We start from the raw sequence: 20,231 nt of genomic DNA, 5'->3' as shown, positions 1-20,231 counted from the left end.
AAATTCAGAAACAAACAAACAAACAAAGCTACCAAGAGGCATGTCTATGATTCAACATAACATTTTTGATAAAATATTTCCCATTGACACTGAAATTCGCCACCGTATTCTTAAAATAATATTAAAAAAAAACATTTGTACAGTTTCATTTCAAGAATTCAGAAGAATATATAAACAGCATCAATGATATATATATTATTCAGATGCTTACATAACTATAGATTACTTATGATAAGAAAAAGACAGCCTAACTACCATAAAACACGAATACTAGTTTTGAGTAAAATCAATCTAAGACTTTTTATTCATTGAAACACAAAATATATTCAGTTATTTTTTTTTTGTTTGTGCATTTCAACGCTTCATGGTAAATTAACGCAGACCGTCTGTATAGGAAGGAAATGAAGCTAAAAGTGAGAGATTTGGAAGAAGCGAGTGATAGAGAATTTAACTAATAAAATCAACTTTCTAAGACAGCAATAAATGAATGATACACTTGAGTAATTTACACGTTATTGAATATGTTTAATCCAGTTATACAGAATTACACGTTACCTTTCATTAAAACTTTATAGCTCTATGGAGATAAACAGAAAGACAGAGAAAACAATCTTTATTCAGCTAAATGTGAAGGTGGAATTAATCCACTGCCCAACACTTAGGTTATATTTCTCTTCCTTTAATTACCGACGTGTGTAGTCTAAATATTGCATCAAACTGAGTACTTTTATGTTTTTGCCTGTTACAACACTCGTTTTGTATGTAAAATACGTAAAGGACATCAGCTGTAATTAGTGTGTTAATTGTAATATTAATCGTATTTTTATTTACATTTTGTGTGTGACTTATGTCATTAAGGACACAGTAAGTTACAATGAGATGAACCCGCAATTAATGTGTTTTATATGTAGTTTAGAAAATATGTAGTTCATATGTATTTTTAAAAAGTCGATAAGGTCCCCACGTCATCGATGCTTTCTGGGTTAATCTCGCCCAGTTTTTATGTAGTTCTTGTAACAATAGTTTTTAAATATAAAAGTACAAAAATTCACACAAATTCCCATGATAATGAAGGTCATAAACTTTTAATGATATCTCGATCGTTGAACTGTGGTAAAGTTAAACATTTCTAGTTTATTAGTGCTATATAATTAGATAAATAATCATTGAAGTCCCTCAAATTCTGTATAAGAGCCAACTTCGTTATATTAATAAATCAAGTAGTCTCAAAACTTAAATAAGTCACAAAATAAGAAACCCGATAACCTGAGCACCTTTGGAAAGAAGATATTCCTTCTACAGAAAACCCGATAACCTAAGCGTTTTTGGAAGACAAATCTTTTTACAGAAACCCAATAACCTGAGCACTTCTGTAAGGATGATTTTCCTTCTAGAGGAAACACGATAATCTAAGTAATTTTGGAAGAAAGATCGTTGTACAGAAACCCAATAACCTCAGCACTTCTGTAAGGATGATTTTCCTTCTAGCGGAAACCCGATAATCTAAGTAATTTTGGAAGAAAGATCGTTGTACAGGAACCCGATAACCTCAGCACTTCTGTAAGGAATATCTTCTTTATACAGGAAACATGATAACCTAAAAACTTTCAGAAGGAAAATTAAGACATTTCTTCTACAGGAAACCCGATAACCCGAGCATTTTCAGAAGTAAAATTATCCTTCTATAGGTTTATTCTCCAAAGGCAGTTTGGGTTATTGTGTTTCTTGTTCTGTGTTGTAAATTCAGTTCACAGTGAAATATCAAATAAAAAGGTAACGTACCAGATATCCCATCGTATGTCCACCATTCTTCCCAGCTTCCAAGAGAAACTACAAAGAAATAATATAACTAAAAATATATTTAAACACAAATACAACAAAAATATTCCTGCAATACAATAAAATATTATTTTAAACTAGCTGGAGTACCTGTTCCTTGGATGGAAGTTATGTATATTCATGATTAACGAAAGGTTATCTCAGGAAATGAAAAGTTGCTTCCCTTATTTGTAATTGTAAAAAAAAAAATGGACCAAATGAACCTCCATACCAATTTTGGTGAAGATCCACCCTGCGAAGTAGTTACATGGACATACAATAGACAGTACTATTATATTTATATAGATTCACTGTTTCTGTTTCTATTGAATGAAAAGGTTTTCGGAAGTTTAGGTTTTTCAATATAATTCATTTATGCATAGTTAAGAGATTTCCCGAGTCATTTGTGTAACAGTTTTTACAATAAGAACTGCTAACCTTCTGCAATAACAATTGCAGTTAATAATACATAAAAAAATATTTTATTTATTATTTCTTATTAAATATTTAGTTAACGTAATAGGTTTACATTTTAAAACAAGTTGTCGTGTTAAGAGATAAAGACGTTGTGGTAGTTTGAGTTCTTAAACTCGTGGCTAACTAAGGATTGCTGTCGAGTTCACCTTTTTAGTTTAGTTGATGGAAAACTTGCCTAGTATAGGAAACGTCTCAGGTTCGAACTCCGACCATGTAAAATGGGAATACTGACTGGTATTTTTAGAAATGTAATAGACCCTTGATGCTCATAAAATGAAGCTTAGAATATGTGTACTTAGAAGCGTTTGTAATGCTTACAAAATATAAAATTAAGCAACAAATATGATTTATGCAGTCAGAAATTTGGTAGTTTTTTATGCACATGAACTATAAAACAGACGTTGGTCTATGTAATTAAGAAATTAGTTGTTTTTATGCTCGAGAACTGGAATAACAGACGTGGGGCTGTATGATTGGGAACTTGGTAGTTTTATGTTCTAGAACTGGAATTAAAGAAGTGGGTCTTTATGATTAGGAACTTGGTAGTTTTTACGTTCGAGAACTGGAATAACAGAAGTGGGTCTTTATGATTAGGAACTTGGTAGTTTTATGTTCTAGAACTGGAATAACAGAAGTGGGTCTTTATGATTAGGAACTTGGTAGTTTTTACGTTCGAGAACTGGAATAACAGAAGTGAGTCTTTATGATTAGGAACTTGGTAGTTTTATGTTCTAGAACTGGAATAACAGAAGTGGGTCTTTATGATTAGGAACTTGGTAGTTTTTACGCTCGACAACTGGAATGACAGAAGTGAGTCTGTGTGATTAGAAACTTGGTAGTTTTTACGCTCGACAACTGGAATAACAGAAGTGAGTCTGTGTGATTAGGAACTTGGTAGTTTTTAATTCTAGAACTGGAATAACAGAAGTGGGTCTGTGTTGTTAGGAACTAGTTTGTTTTTAGTGTCCAAAAATCGTTTTTGTTTATTCCTGATCCCTGGGGAATAAAAGTGTTTACTATACTTTGCATTATTATGTTATTAAAGTTTCACTAATCTTATGATAAGTATAACTTTTTCATTTGTCCCAGAGACGGAGTTGTACCGCACGCTAACGGCATCTACGAATATTGCAATGTACTAAACTAAAACTATTTATCCAGAAAACTACCATCCTCGTCTCCATTATTTCGGTTTTTGTAATTTTTGCCAGTATCGCCAATAGCGTTATGATAAAGTGATATTTTTCAAATTGATTTCAATCAACCAATTAAGAAGTCTTTCATTCACTTTCATATACATTATATATATATATATATTTCATGTTATTTGAAATCTCTCGTGACTTCTGAGACTAAATTCGCTAGTCCCCAGAAGGGTTTAGGCTGTTTTAATTCCCCAACGTGAACGCTTAGCAACAAAAGAATTTGGATGAAAATTTTAGGCTCATTACTAGATTTCAAGACGAGAATCGGTTCTTTTTAATTTTGTTGTGTGTGTGTGTGTGTGTCAGTAAAATAATCTTTGGCATAGAAACGACTTGAAAGATACTTTTCTTGCAAGTTCTGCAAGTCATTTTTTGACATTTTTAAACAGGGATGTGAAACAGTAAAATTAATACCACAATGTGTTTTTTTTTTAAATATCGTCTCTTTGGCTTTTTTAATGGCAATAAACCAAAATTTCTTTTATTTCCAATATTAATAATAATTAGTTTGCAGATACAGAACAAACTTTAAACAACCTACAGGTTGTCAAGGGTGCGCTATATTCAACTTATATATTTATTCTAGCTCATTCTAAATATAGTTGGCAATTGAAATAAAAAAACGAATCACAAGTATCCTTAATTTATAGAAAAGTGGGAACGAGATCTGAGAAATATAGCATGCTTGACTTGTACCTTAAACAAAGTAAAACACAGTTATTTGTAGAACGGTAACATTTTTATTACACGAACATACGTCACAAATTTTTTAGTTTTATTCAGCCAGTGAAGGCATTTAGTGCGCCCATTTGGCACGAAATTTTATATGCTGGCGCCTATAAATAAACTTGAATAATTGCTTGAAAATATCATGAGACCTGATAAGGTTAAATCAAACTTTGATAATCAAAACGAAGTCCGATTAACATAATTTTCTCTCATTGACATATTATATATATATACGGAGGTTGAATACGTTTATATTAAAATGATTTTCGAGCCTCACCACGTCGTTACGATCCATGTCGCCACGCCTGTTCAGGCTTTACCTGACGATCGTGCATCTTGTCAATAGCCCTACATCATAGTTTCTATTACAAAAAAGCTCTGTCATGATGTTACCACGTTTAAAGCACACTTCTCCTGCCTATATACTTACCAAATGTATTTAACGTACAAAATCGACGCTTTTCCAAAGCCTGTTTCAACGATCCGATCGCACAGAAATCTATAGGTAGTAAGTCTTGCGATTTAACCGGCATCACTTGGTATGGAATAATACGAATACCCGTTTCATTTTCCAGTTGATTAATTTATGGACGGTTGAACAGATACGTTGTAAAAACAATTTGTTACAAAGCGTAACATTTGTTTGGTTATTATTGCTTGGGTAAGAGTTATTGAAGGTCTCTTTCTGTGTGGTCCCGGTGTCCCAAGTTGATCAATATTCTTTCTTTTTACAATGCTATTAAGTACAAGCGATATTTCCTTTTCTGAATTTATAAGTACCTGATCTTAGCACATCTTTATGACCTGAATGTATGAACATTTTGCGTCGAAACGGGATCAGTTGTCAGAGTCATTACACTACATATGAACGCCAAACAATTTCAAGATGTAATCCTGATACATCCCATTCCACCATGACTTTATATCGGCTGTGGCTGACATGAGACTTGTTGATTTGTGTATTCGAAATAGTTTTAATATAACGTACTCAACCCCCTGTGTATGTATATATCTAACTTTATAGTTGTCTGCCATAAACAAATCATTAAAAATTAGCAGCTGCGAAAAACTACTTCGTGATTTGAAGTTTACAGAGTCTAAACTTTATCACTACTGTACCAAATGGTTTAAATTTACACTTACAGATAACAGAAATGTAGCATTCTATGCAGAGAGATCAAATAACTAAATGTATTACACACCCACAGAAATAGAAATGTTTTAGACCAAGGGCAAACACTTATGGGATTTGAAAAACAAAAAAATATTAAGAAAATAATCTCAAACACAAATACTTTGGGCTTACGTAAATACAAAACAATTTTTCAACGGTTATTTTAACATACTTAAACATTCCTTCTTTAAGCAGCTTACGTTGTTAACCTTATTCTTCCAAAACATCTTATTATTTTTTAGTTGCTATATTTTAGCCAGTAAGTAATATCTTTTTATTCAGTCAAGTTTCACAAATTATTTTTATGTAGTATTTTATCTACGGCTGAGCTTTTCTCCATCTGCTAATGTGTTCCTTCGATTTATTTTATAGAATACAACTATTTCTTTAAACACAAAATTTTTGACTGTTGATTTGAAAGAACTTTTGATTTGATGGAAGCAAATGAATACAAGTAAATGGTTGCGAATTTGTCTTCATTTTAATGGACTTCGTTATTACTTAAGGAATGTAGCAAAAGAAGCACAAAACAAATACTGATAAACGCCGGAGACCCAAACGAAACACAAATGGATAAGTTGTGCTGATCGGTTTTCCTATACTTTTTTTTTTAGTCAAAGAAATACACTCTTCTTCCGGAGGTTCGACCATAGAGCAACGCACGCATGTAGAGCATCTGTTATTATACGTTTGCATGTAGACCGATGTAGGTAGATGCAAACTCTGAGTATTACACTTGAATAAATCGATTTTAAGTCCCTATCAGAGTTTCTATAAGTGTTCTAGCATATGTTAGCGGGGAAAAGACGTTTCCCTACATTCCTGAGAGGTCGAGTGTTTTTGTTGAACGAATAATCAGCGCTGAAAAGAGAAGAAAACTTAAAAAACACACACACACACACACACACAAAGAACTGTGAAGACTGCAGTAAAGAAAAAGTTGTACATAAGTCACGCAAATTCAAGTTTTAGATATCGACCAAAGATGCGCACCCATTTAAGCTGCTGATTTATTAGCCACTAAAAACCTTACTAAATATGATGGGAGCAAGCTTGCTCTGTAAACAGCTTTAGGCTAATGGTGCTGATGACGTCATTAAGATGATTACTGGTACCAAATTACGTTACTTAATTAGTAAACAAAATCTTATCATTGTTTGCAAGAGGAAGACAGAAAATGAGTCATTTGTAATATTAGTAGTGAACGGTTATGAAAGTTCCAGAAGCAAATCCACTGCCTTCATTTTGCCTCGAAAGCATTTACGTAGAAGTGCATGTATACGGAAAAGTTGATTTAAATGAAGATAAGGAAACAGATAAATCAAACTTGGCTAAATTTCATTGTCTGAGATACAGATGAAAAGGAATTAGAACAAAGTATTATCCAACTACCAAATCCTTGATTCTTAATGGATAAGTAAAACTTATCATTTCTGTGCAACATGTTCTCCATTGTCAACAATTTCTGATGGAAGATGACAGTTGTCTGACTTTTGGAGGAGAACAGATGCATATATGTTTTTTGGTAAAGTCTAGAAGTCTATAACATATTTTCTTGCGAGAAGGAAATATTATCTGTATTTTAAGTCTCTTGTATTCTCTCTGGTGCAGATTTGAAGATGAGTGTTTCTACAGAATATATTTTGGTTTTGGTTTTTCGTTGACAAAGTGGCATTTTCATTTTAATTGTTAAAAGCTATCTTCTAATTGTTGGTGGGAGAAAAGTGGGTGCAAAGTCTCTTCCCTATGTACGGATGGAAGTAGAATGGTGATTTTAGGGGTTCTTTGCTCTTATCTATGAAGGAAGGATATATGTTTTTGTATTGAAAAGTTTTGTAGTTTTCAAATAGAAGAAAATCATATTATATTATGTTTCGATATTTTTCCTGTTATTTGTTAAACAGGGAAAGTTGAGTTTCGGAGATAAATTTATTTCATGCTTTAAGGCGGAAAGAAAGGATTGTTGGTTTATGTAAAAACTCTTTCCTGCTCCATAATGGAAGAATATTGTAGTAACCTTGCTCTTTTTTAAGTTTTAATCTCATTGTTTGAAAGGATTTTAGTTCAGAATTTGTGTATTTAGTACTTTTTCGTATAAGGGAGAGCTGGTTGGTTTGATATTAGTTTCATTCCTCGTTTGAAATGAAAGAAGGGTGTTGAGTGTTTCTGTATAAGATTATATTCTTCGGTATCCTAATAGCGATAGCTTGTTGTCTGTTTAATTAAATTCTTGGTTCTCTAAGAGAACAACGTTTTCATTATATGTGAGATTACATGCCTTGTTGTTTTTTATGAAGATTATATATTATCTATTTATCTGTGAGATTATATTCTTCGTTTTCTTATGAAAATACTATACTGTATGCTTATCTGCGATGGCATATTCTTTAGTGTATTATGAAAATAGCATACTGTATGCTTATTTGTGATATTGTATCATTTCCTCTTCGGAATAGCATATTGTATGTTTATCTGTGAAGTTATATTTTTCAATTCCTGATGTCTGTTTTTCTTGACTAAATGGTGAAAATAGCATATAGTATTTATATTTGTGAAGTTATTTCTTGGCTTACTGAAGAATATTGTATATTGTCTGTTTGTTTGTGTGGTTACTTTTTGGTTTTCTGATAGAGATAGTATATTTATCTGTGGCACTGTATGATGTAAGTAGCTTTTGTCTGTTTCTGAGGTTATCTTCTCCGTTATTATAGGATATTTCTCTTATTAGAAAAAAACAACAACTTATTCCCGCTTTTGAGAAGAAGTAGTATTGGTTTTTCTATATAATAGTCTCATCTTCTGATGTAATAGAAAGCTTAGCTATTTTATCGGAGAATCTTGCATTAGATTAATGAAAGAAGACTGATGGCTGCTTGTGTGAATGGAGGACGTTATAATGCGAAGGTCAATCCCATTATCGTTCTTAAACAGTGACCCAAGAGTTGGCATTCTTCCATCTAGTCTATCGCTTCAAAATTAGGGACGACTAGTGCAAATAGCCCTCGAGTAACTTTGGGCGAAATTCAACAAACAAACTAACAAATGCAATGTTTGTATAAGTATTTTCCATCATTTCTTGTTAGGAGATATTTATCTGGTTTTATGTTCAGTCCTTTTTTTCTTCCTAACAGTAAAAAGAACAGATGATTCTTTTTTACATAGTGTCTTCTTTGCTATCTCAATTTTGATTTATTCTATGAGATAATTTTCCTGTTTTTGCTGGAAGAAGGGATTAATTCTTTTTTTTTGGTAACTTCCTGTTTTTTTCATAGGAAAATATCAATCTCTCCTATGATCTCTGCAAGAAAGAGATCTAGTTGTTACTGTAGTAATAGTGCATTATTTTAGATTATTTTAAAAGAACTGTATTGTTTACAGTGTTGATTGTGTGAATTTTGTAAATGATAAATATTGTAATTTTTGACAATAATAAACGAAATCACTTACTACGTGTAAGAAAGTCATTTAATGAATAAGTATCTATGTAACAAAATAATTTTTCTTTGTATTTGTTTGTTTGTTTATAATTAAGCACAAAGCTAAACAATGGGCTATCTGTGCTCTGCCCACCACGGGTATCGAAACCCTGATTCTAGCGTTGTAAATCCGCAGACCTCCCGCTGTGCCACTGGGGGGGGGGGTCATTCCTTTGCAATCAAAACAAATATTTTACCCTGTTCTTCTTCCTCACTTGTATCTTTGCTTTGTTGACTTTGTTTAGAAATTTTTAACGACTGTTAATTTCAAGTTTTATGAATTTTTTTTGTGGTTATTGACCATAACATATAAAGTTCGGAGCAAAATTGTCTTTCATTAATTACTTCTAATTTTTGATTATATATTTGTTAATTTTGTTTTCGATATTTTTGAAGGGAGCTATTAACTTTATTTTTGCCTTTTTTTTAAACACGCTTATATGGCGAACTGCTAATGTTTTACCTTCCAACACATTAAGCACAAATCAAAGTAAAGTTTATAGCAACAAAAAAATATGCTCCTCACAGGATGTTCATTTAGAGTGAAATTAATTTTGTGGCAACTAGTGAGATTCAACCCCCTAAGAATTCGTATTAATGTAATCAGTATGTTTCAGGGTCGTTTACTTTGAAATAAGTGTTATGTATACTTCATGTACGCTATTGAAGATATTAAACACATTGAGCAAATTTATCATGTTTTACATTAAAAGTTCAAGATTCATCCATCATCTGTTACTGTAAAATAAATCTACAGTAATGAGATTTCTTTGTTTGCAGTTGAGCACAAAGCAACATAATGGGCTATCAGTGCTGTACCCAACCAGGGTAAAAAAAAGAATATAATAAGGGACAGCTTAAAAATATGTGAAAAGAATATATTCTTTCGGACTTTTAGCATGGAAAAACAATTACGGAGAAAAAATAAACTATTATGGCATGTTTTTCATCTTTTTATACAAGATTTTAATTATATGTTATACAGCCTTAATCAGGTTCAATTGAATGAATACTTCAATGTAACTGATGGTTAGGATAAGGTTAAGAATATTGTTTAACTACCATATGTATTAAACAATACTTTGAAATCCAATTACAACAATTCCTAATAATCATTACATACGCATCCCAATTATATAAGGTCTAACTATATTTCTTTGGTTTGTTGATCAATTCTATTGTGACGAGTCTTGAATAGGCGAAACAAGGAATGCATTAGGCCTCTACGTCACAGATTATATTTTCTATCTTACCTTTGGTGAAAAGCAAATAAATCTGTAATATAATCATTAAACAATTCCTAATCAATTACAGTTGTCGTAAGACAATAGTAATAGGCTTATTTCATTTTTAAACACTACAATCTTCATTCGATCCTTTAGGGTTTTCCAGAGAATAAAAGTGTATGATACTATTTCAACCATACTATGTCCGCCGTATTCATTGAAGCCTAATGAGCTCTCGTATTGAGGAAAACACGTTATCAGTAATAGATATAGCGGAACATAGTGTGGTTGAAATACTGAAATACACCCTTCTTCTTCTTGACAAACCCCCAAAGGACTGAATAAAAAAATGTATTGTTTAAAAATAAAATATGCCTAATACTATCGTTTTATGATAAATATGATTGATTATAATCATGCTTTGCAAGCAAAAGACGTTCACACAATAACAATTATTGCAACAATTCCTAAACGGAAACAATGAAACAACAATATTCAAATTTTAAGTGAAACAGCCGATAAGTGAAAAGCGACTCCGAGACCGGGACTTGCACCCAGGTCTTCTGGTTAATAGGACCAATACTCTACCTATGAGCTTTCCGAGAGTATAGGACAGCTTGTTCTCTATGATAACTCAATGGTAGAACGCTGGCCCTGTTAACTAGAGGTCCTGGGTCGCAGTTCCGGGGCCGTTTTCCATTTAAAATTCCTAATAAAAAGTTAAGAACGTAAATATTGATAATTATCTATCAGATCTAAATTGTTGCAGGTTGATTTCATATTACGCACTTATCTATTTCACCCGTCAAGTCCTTCACAATATTTACTCTTACAGTTCATCAAAATGAACCTGAAGAAGACCGCAGTACACGACCGAAAGTTTCTATCAAAATTTAACAAAAAACGGGGCATATTCTCTTGTAAGACTTTTTTCACCTCCATTACAGTAAGGAGGGTTTACGTCTATTAGCATGTAGCTATTTGAATTCGAAGTTATTGGCTTGATTTAAGGTAGGTAAAGTCTTAAATTTCAGCAACATTAGTACTTGGGTTCGAAACATCTACATAGCAAATACTCATCTTGAGACAAAGTGATAAGAATTATAAAAATTATGCTGCAACTAATAGTTAACAAACGCTGCCTTTTATAGAAATATGGACACCTTCGCATGTGTTTGTTTAAAATGTATATTTAATTGCAAAGATACGCAGTTGACTCTATGCTAACAAGGAAACGAAATAGCATGGAAACAGCCCCAACACAGTTCCTCAGAAATATATCTTCATTAGGAAAGCAGTTTTACCCTGATTGGGATTAGTTCTGTATATATTTGGATAGCTCCGTATTTGTTATTCTCGTTCTTTAAGCCCCCAGTAGCAAAACGGTATTGTCTGCGAACTTACAACTCTAGAAATCAGGTTTCGATACCTATTATGAGCAGAGCACAGATCGCCCATTGTGTACCTTTGTGCTTAACTTCAAACAACCAACTAAAATATTTCCAGTTTAGAGGATTTGTATAGTATATCTCTCCCTTACTTTATCATTTCATTCCAAAATAGAAATGGAGGAAAATATTCTACTTAAAAACACTATCTTTTTTGGGAGTTTTTTTTTTAAATATGCAAAAAGCTACACAAGGGCTATCTGTGCTCTGTCCGCCACAGGTATCGAAACCCGACCTTTAGCGTTGTAAGTCCGCAGACATACCGCTGTGCCACTGGGTGGCCTTTTGGAAGTAATCTAAAAACATATATAAATACTAAAAACTGCATGAACAAATTCTGCTTTGCTTCCTCTTAGAAACTATTTAATAACGAATGTTAGCAGGTAAATGAATATTTTAAGAGTGACGATCAAGTGGAAGTAATATTGTAGAATGGGATCATATGTTATTCTAACAACTTTGTGATTTATATCTCTATTAATATACGTCAAGATTCATTGTGTTTTCCAATTATGGCAAAATATGTGTTTGTGTTCTATATTACGTAAACCGGTTAAGGAACATATAGAAGTTGACCAAATTTAAAAAGTGAAAAGTATCCAACAGTAAGTTGAAAGCCTGTTACAAACACCATAGGAAATAAAGATAAAATACGCTACTGCTAAATTCCTCAACACGTCCAAACGTGTCGCTTGATCATCTAGACTTCTGGAACAGTGATGCAAGTTTATTACGTTTCCAAAAGTTATATGGTAGGGATAAATCTTTCCTCTAGCCAAAGTAAACAATTGTACCGTTAACGTGGTTTCATCATATGACTATACGACAACATAAGTAGAATATTTAATGTTTTGTGTTACATCAAAAATTGGAACAAATCCCAGTTTATGAACGAACGCACCTGGGGCGTATGGAAGGTATTATGGTTTTATATAATAGAACCATGGTATAACTTACTATGTGACGCCATCACAAATAAATAAAATACGATAGCAGAACGGTAGGCAATAACTTTATGGTCAGTCGATACTTTCATTATCTATCTATCTGTCTATCTATCTATCTAAGTGTTTTCGTTTCTTATAACTCCACAAATGGCTTCAGTATTTATTACTTTCATATCACTTTTAATTTTAGATATCTAAAATTTATGTAACTAAAATATAACTGTAGCTAAGATCATATTTGGAGTAGTTATATCACGGGTACTGTGTACTTGTGGTATGTAGTATTAGCTACTAACTCATAACAAAGTAAAATGAACACTATCGTTACGAAAGAAATTCCTACACTGAAAATGTGTGTCATCGAATGTGTCGTAATTGTAATGTGACGCGTTTCTTGTTTTAGATCTATAAGGATGGTGCGCAATAATAAACCACTAATAAAGAAACACGAAACTAGAAGTAACACAACAAACCTTTCTTTACCATGAGGCTATATTTACATTGATCGCTCAATCAATGTCTTAGTACAGATTCTCAAAGTGTCTCATCTGCTGTCAATACATGTTTGACATCTATCGACAACTGACATGCACACTTTCCTGCACAGGTATGGAGGTACAATTTGAAACGCAGAGCTAGAATTAGGTGACTTCGGTTTGCATGCTTGATTACGTAAAATGTTCACGTAAAAAGATCGCATGAAATACAATAAATCAGTATACTTATGTTTTTGAATGGGGAGGGTCGTTAATGCCATTTTTGTATAAAATGGTCACTTAAATTTCTGCATGTATGTATTGGAAAGTCGGATGAGTTTGATATTGTGTATATAACCTTCTGTAAAAGGTAAGGGTTTGTGAGATATTAGAGTAATTGTAGATGTTTACATAGTAGATAAAACAGTATCTAAATTGATGAAACATACTTTGAGTCACAAGTATTAATTTTCTGAATGACACTAAACTCCACAGTTTTGCATCTCTCTTTACAATCTAGATCAAAATTTAAAGCTGTGATTCATCTTGATAAGATGACCTGGCATAGCCCGATGGTTAGGGTACTTGACTCATGATATCAAGGTTGCAGGCTCGAATCTCGTCTCAGAACATGCTCGCCCTTTCAGCAATGGGGCGTTATAATGTCACGGTGAATCTTACTATTCCTTGATAAAGACTAGCCCAAGAGTGGGTTGGCAGTTGGTAGTGTTAACTAGCTCTTGTCTATCAGTTTTAAATTAGAGACTGCCAGTGTAGGTGGAGACAGGTTCATAGAATAATTATAAACAGTTTCAGAATTTTTTTTATTAATTAAATATCAAGGATTCTAAAAGAAGCAATAAACGACTCATGAATGCATACATTGCACACGATCGTTTGAAGTATGTACGTGTATACTTAATGCATATATATATATAGATATATATTATATATACATGACCATTTCAAACGAAACCTGATTCTAAAAGCTCTTTCAATGCTGTGTATATAATATAATGTATATTAAATTAGACGTAACCAAGTTTTTACATGCCGGTTAAAACAACGCTTTGAAAAGTTGATCTATGTGTAAAGTGAAGATATCAATTTTTATCATTTTTATTACTGTCTAAACATTCTAAACTCTGCTGTACTGATTACAAATTAATACACCTTAACCTATACGACAGTAAAAAACAAGCTATCAAATATTCTGCTTATACATCGGTAAAGGTTTGGCCATGATTAATGTGAGAAGTCCAACTTCAGAAGAAAGTACAAACAAATATATATCCACAAAAGAAAGTAGTAAAACAAAGATCAGGGAACTTATGTATGAAAATTATACACCTAAATGGTGTTTAATATGTAAATACATATTTTATTAGATTATCTAGATTTTCGAACAGGAAAGCTTAATCTCATTGCACATGCGCGGGTTAGCCCTTTGGTAGAACTCTATATATCGCAACTGCCCAGCTGGGTTCGCATCCATGTGATGGTACAAAATATTCTCTGTACATTAAGTTGTGTGAGCGCTGTAAGAGTGACAATTAATTCCTGGGTGGCTATGTGCTGCTGACTGGCCGCCTTCCCTCTGGTCAGTAGTTCAAAATTAAGGATGATAGCGGATAGCCTTAGTAGTTTTATTATAAGTTCATTTTTCACCTTAAAAATGTGAAATTCACTTCAAAAAACTTAGTAGTTAGCAGTCCGTAGCCGCAAAAAAACCAAACAAAAACGCTCCTCACTTTTGGGCCGTGGGTTCGCTATAATAATGATGGTCAAATCTCACTATTCTGTCAGACAAAAGTAGCCCTAAAGATGAATATGGTTGCTGTTGACTAGCTGTCTTCTCTCTAATCTATTAGTTAGGGATTGTTATCACAGATATTGCAGATAGATAGAATGTACCTGAAAACATATTAAAGTTTAAGAATTATGCAAAAATATACAAATCATTAATAAGATTCTTAGACAGATGGTCTGGATAGGTCCAGTAGTTAACGTGTCGGGCTACAGATTAGAAGGTCCAAGGTTTGAGCTTACACTTTCAAATGTATCAGTTGTCAGTCAGTTTTGTTATTCTACTATAAGAAAGCTTATAACAGGCGGCAGGTGGCGTTAATTGGCTGCATTACTTTTAATTAGCAGTTATAAATGAAGGGTGATTATACCAGAGCTTTGGGATCTCTGATGTTTAGGTAGAAAATATACAAAATGCTTCACATAGAATCCATAATCGTTTGAATGCTGTCATAAAGATATATTTTAGTGACTTATCACGAACATTTAGATATTTTTACAAACAAAGTTATAAGTTTAAAAAAAGGTTATGATATAGAAAAACCAAAACTTTTTAAAAAATAAAAAAATCTGTTTTCAGGGTTTGACAAGAAGTCCTTTAATCGTCACTGATAACCTAAATTATTTTAGTGAAAAGACGAAAAATTCATAATTAATAAAAACTATTGTCGTAGCAACTTTTATATAATCTGATAGAAAATAGTTGAATTTTTAGAGCCCTTACAAAGCATTTTAAAGTTCTATTTGTACAAATGTTGGTAAAATGCCTGTAATCATATGGTTTAATGTCACTTTTTTATAGCAGAGAAGGATATAAAAATTATTCATTGTAAACACAAAGTTGTATAATAGACGTGTTGTGTGCATTCTCTCAACCGCGATTAATCAAACCCTGTATTTTAGCGTTTATTTAAAAGAAGTTTTAATATCGAATAAGGCCTAGCATGGCCAGTTGGTTAAGGCGCTTGCCTCGCAATCTGCGGGTCGCAGGTTCGAATCCCCCATCTCACCAAACATGCTCGCCCTTTCAGCCGTGGGGGCGTTATAATGTGACGGTCAATCCCGCTAATCGTTGGTAAAAGAGTAGCCCAAGAGTTGGCGGTGGGTGGTGGTGACTAGCTGCCTTCCCTCTAGTCTTACACTGCTAAATTAGGGACGGCTAGCGCAGATAGCCCTCGTTTAGCTTTGAGCGAAATTAAAAAAATATATATCGAATATAAACATACTATGTGTTTTCTACCTCCTTGTCAAGAATGTGGTTGACGTCTTTCACTTTAGGTACCTATTTGTAGAGTGTCATTCACCTAGGCCTTAGAAAATCACCTTCTGTTTTCTTATAAGGTATCTGAAGTTAGATAAAAATCCTTTCCACTGGCGGTCAGGTGAGCTCTATATTTCACTGGGGGATTACCAGTCACACGAGTAGTTATAGTTGCTTCTGATAAATCTGAAATTAACGTTGTAAGTAACTAACGTTAGAATTTTTCTGTCTGGAACATAGGGGACATAGAATTACTTCATAGTAAATATCTTGTCGAATCTCCTGTTATTAAGCAGATCTGTCTTGTCGCTCTGAATGGAATCAGTTTTACCTGAAAGTACCACACTAACATCCAAATGAACTCTTACATATATTTGATGAAAATATAATTCATTGTTACTTGTGAATAATACGGGAATGGGTAAATATTCTGAATCTGTTTGTTTCAACAAACATAGTCACAAAATTATCAATAACACTTTTCAGTACTTAATTACTATAACAGAAGCAATTAATGTTAACAACGAACACATATAAACCCCAGCGATATACATATATATATTAGCAAATAGCTTTGAGATACCTCCAATAATTCAATTTCAATTCCCAGAACTTTGTATGCGGTAAATTTTCATTTTTAAAGAAATGTTATCAAACTAATAATAATAAATTATGCATCGCTAGGTGCAACAGTAATGAATCCTGGATGAACATTTGCAGCAAACTCTTAGGCATCTCTCCCAGATAAGTTATGATTTTGCCTGTTATAGTCTTTGGAGTAAACAACAACTTATCTTAAAATGTTATTTTATTCAGCAAGTAAATGTAAACGACTTTTTTCTAACAGAAAACGAAATGTTTACATAGTTTGAAAGTGTACTAGTTATTGCTTGTCTATTTGTTGTATCGCAAATATACACAATAGGCTGTATCTGTGATACGCCCGTCGCGGCGATCGAATTCCGAATTGTAGCGTTATAAGTCTTGATTGAAACTGAGCTGGGGTCGTAGCTGATGTTCAAAGTAACTTAAAACAATATCGTATCAGCGTGCTGTTTTGTTGTTAATTTTTTTTTCACCAAAGAATATTTGTTGTAGAGTCCTAATATCTTCTTTATAACGATGCATTCTCTATTGCTGCTGTGGACTGTAGTTTTGCCTATTCAAGGCCCATCAGCAACAGCTTAGGTCAGCAAACAAAATAAATACAGTTAGGCCTCTTATAATGATGATGTGTATATAATATTTATGGGGCACCATATAGTAACCTAAGTTGATTTAGGTGTGTGAATAATGTTGTCAAATTGTTTGTTTACACTGCATTAGCTTAAGAGATTAAAATATCACAATCCCGTATCGCTTAATACTTAATATCTGTGTTTTGGGTTTTGTTTTTCTTTTTTTTTTAGGTAGAATAATTTTATGAAAACTTGTAAATGATATTAGGCGTGACCGTTTAGGTGTGACTCGGATATGTGTAGTAATCTATTATTTATGAAACTGATTTATTTTGTGTTAAACTTGTGCGGCTTTTTAACGAAACAGTATTTTCACTTTACTGCTCGAAAAATGCCATCGTGTAGCGATGCACATAAATACAGTATGCCATTGCTAAAAGTGTTACTGGTTTAGAAAGGATAAAACTCCTTATATTGCCAAGTTACCTTGATAAGTATTATCAGTTAGAGGAGATATATGTGTTTAGACACACACACACACATATTATACTAGGCATTAGTGGCCAGAACTTCAGACAGTTTCTTGGGAAACCAAACAACTGAGCATAATTATGCGCAGATCTAGAATGTGGTGGTAACTAAAGAGCGAAGTTGATCAAAGGTGTTGTTGTTGTGAATATTTTAATGTGATATTATTTCAATATTTCTTACATATTTACTAGGTGGCGTTTATATATATATATATTATTATTAAGCTAAGAATATTATGTCTGCCGCTTACAAAAGAAAGATTAATTTTATTGACAAGAAAGATAGTTTAGTTTGAACCTAAATGACAGAAACAGGCGTGTAGGTATAGATATCTTTCTTCCACTTCTCACGATTCCCCAAGTATAATGTTGAAATCTATACAAACTCTGCACGTGCGCTATTCCTTTCTTGCACAATAGTCTCCCCTGCGGCTACCAATATTACTGGGGGTTAAGGGCACTGGCCATTTTCTCCTCTTAATGAGGGCGCTTGTAAGCACGTTTGTGTAGATTTATCAACCTTGCTTTTCTAAAGCATCGTTCGTATCTTACCATGCAAGGCAGAATGGACAACATAGCTTGAAAAATTGGTTTTATCTGCCACACGTGTTCTGTTTTCCCACTGCCTGGGTCCGTATAACAGATTATATGTGACTAGAAAGCCCAAACTAAGAGTATTCGCCATGTCTTATCTTATATAAACATGTTAGAATAGTTTATATTTCTATGGCGATTTTACATCCAGTAGAAAGAAGCATGAGTTTAAATTCGTTCGTAAAGTTTTCAAAATATTTCATATCTTGATTATTTCACATAAATGTTTATAAGTAGCACGTTCAAAATATGTATAAGTACTACCTCGCTAGCCTAGTGGGCTAGCGTGCCAGGATGCATATCGGAAGATCCAAGATTCGAGCCTCTATTTACCGGTGAACATGCTAAGCACTTTAAGTAGTGTGTGTGAAAAGAGATATAACTGTGACAGTCAATCTTACTAGTCGGATCATACAGTATTTCTAGCAAGTTGATATTAAGACAGGTTATAAAGATACCTGATCTGTATAAGGTGTCTATTCTTTTCTCTTATAAGTTATATGACGTGTAAATTTTTTCTTTTTTTGAATAAACGTTCTGCGCGTAAAATACTTTCATACAACACACTCACTAACCTGCTCTTTAATGCTCTAATTTTTTCACACAACACTCACACTACCGTGCTCTTTAATGCTCTAATTTTTTCACACAACACACACACTACCGTGCTCTTTAATGCTCTAATTTTTTCACACAACACTCACACTACCGTGCTCTTTAATGCTCTAATTTTTTTCATACAACACACACACACTACCGTGGTCTTTAAAGCTCTTGCCTCCAAGTGGCACGACGGTATGTCTGCGGACATATACCGCTAGAAAACGGGTTTCGATACCCGTGGTGGGCAGAGCACAGATAGTTCATTGTGTAGCTTTGTGCTTAATAAAACAACAACGACTGTAAAGCCGTAACTTTTCACACAGCGCACACATTACCGTGCGCGCTCTTTAAAGTTTTAACCTTTTCATAATCACATTTGTAAAATGACAGAATGACTATATGAGGTTCTAAATGAATATTAATTCATGTGAATAAACATACAAATTTAAGACACACAACTAACTAGATCGAGTGAACTAGAACACGCCCTAGAAATGTGTGGCGTAGCTGTCAATTCAAATTGTTTTAAGATCTTAACAAAATCATCCGTATATAAGAGAGCTTGCTCATACACAAATTGAAGTAACCAAGTCAATATCTTTTGGTTTTTCAGAGTCATTTAAGTCTAGAAGCATTTACTTAGTTTGAAATATTCATATCTTGATGTGACTTTTAGTGTAACGAAAGCACGAAAATGAGCCTGATAATAATTTTATGCACCTCATCCTTAACCACCCCATTATAGATTTTCTGGTAAGCAAAGTGTATTTCAGCCACACTATGGGCCTCATTGGGACGTTTTATCACACCTGTTATTTCATAATATATTATAATTCGTTAGCTTAGGTCTTATATCCATTCAACTAAAGCTTTATGTTTTAAGTCAACACACCTGATGAGCTCTGGATCAAGCGAGTTGCGCGCAATAAAAAAGTTCTTATTGAAAACCCATAATTGGTGGATCAACTTTGGCTTCACTTGGCTGTTCTTAATCATATATCTACATAATTGGCTATCTGTGATCTGCTCACCACTGGTATTGAAACCCGACTTTTAGCGTTGCAAGTCTGCAGATTTGTCACTGGGGAGCAGGGTTGATCAAGAATAGCTTCATTAAATTCAAATTATTAGTCTCATCCTGCCATCCTAAAGTGGAATGTCTATCTTGAACCAAAATACAGTATCATATATTTATTTCATATCGCTAGAATATGTCCTGACGTAATTTTTTTTAACTCAAGTATTTTTTTCCCCACACCATTGATTTATAATATTATAATATT

General features: G+C 33.2%; 1 protein-coding gene across 1 annotated transcript in view; it reads right to left on the bottom strand.

The window, feature by feature from the left end:
- Positions 1–20,231, bottom strand: part of LOC106457417 (carbonic anhydrase-related protein 10-like) — a 167,123-nt gene that overhangs the window by 132,748 nt on the left and 14,144 nt on the right. The window contains exon 2 of the mRNA XM_022383336.1: positions 1,783–1,830. Within this exon, the coding sequence (XP_022239044.1) occupies positions 1,783–1,830 (48 nt within the window). The remainder of the gene's footprint in view (positions 1–1,782; positions 1,831–20,231) is intronic.

Source organism: Limulus polyphemus, unplaced genomic scaffold (genome assembly GCF_000517525.1).
Source record: "Limulus polyphemus unplaced genomic scaffold, Limulus_polyphemus-2.1.2 Scaffold328, whole genome shotgun sequence".
Taxonomy (NCBI): domain Eukaryota; kingdom Metazoa; phylum Arthropoda; class Merostomata; order Xiphosura; family Limulidae; genus Limulus; species Limulus polyphemus.
Note: the sequence above shows the minus strand (reverse complement) of the source record. Positions and strands in the feature narration are given on the sequence as shown.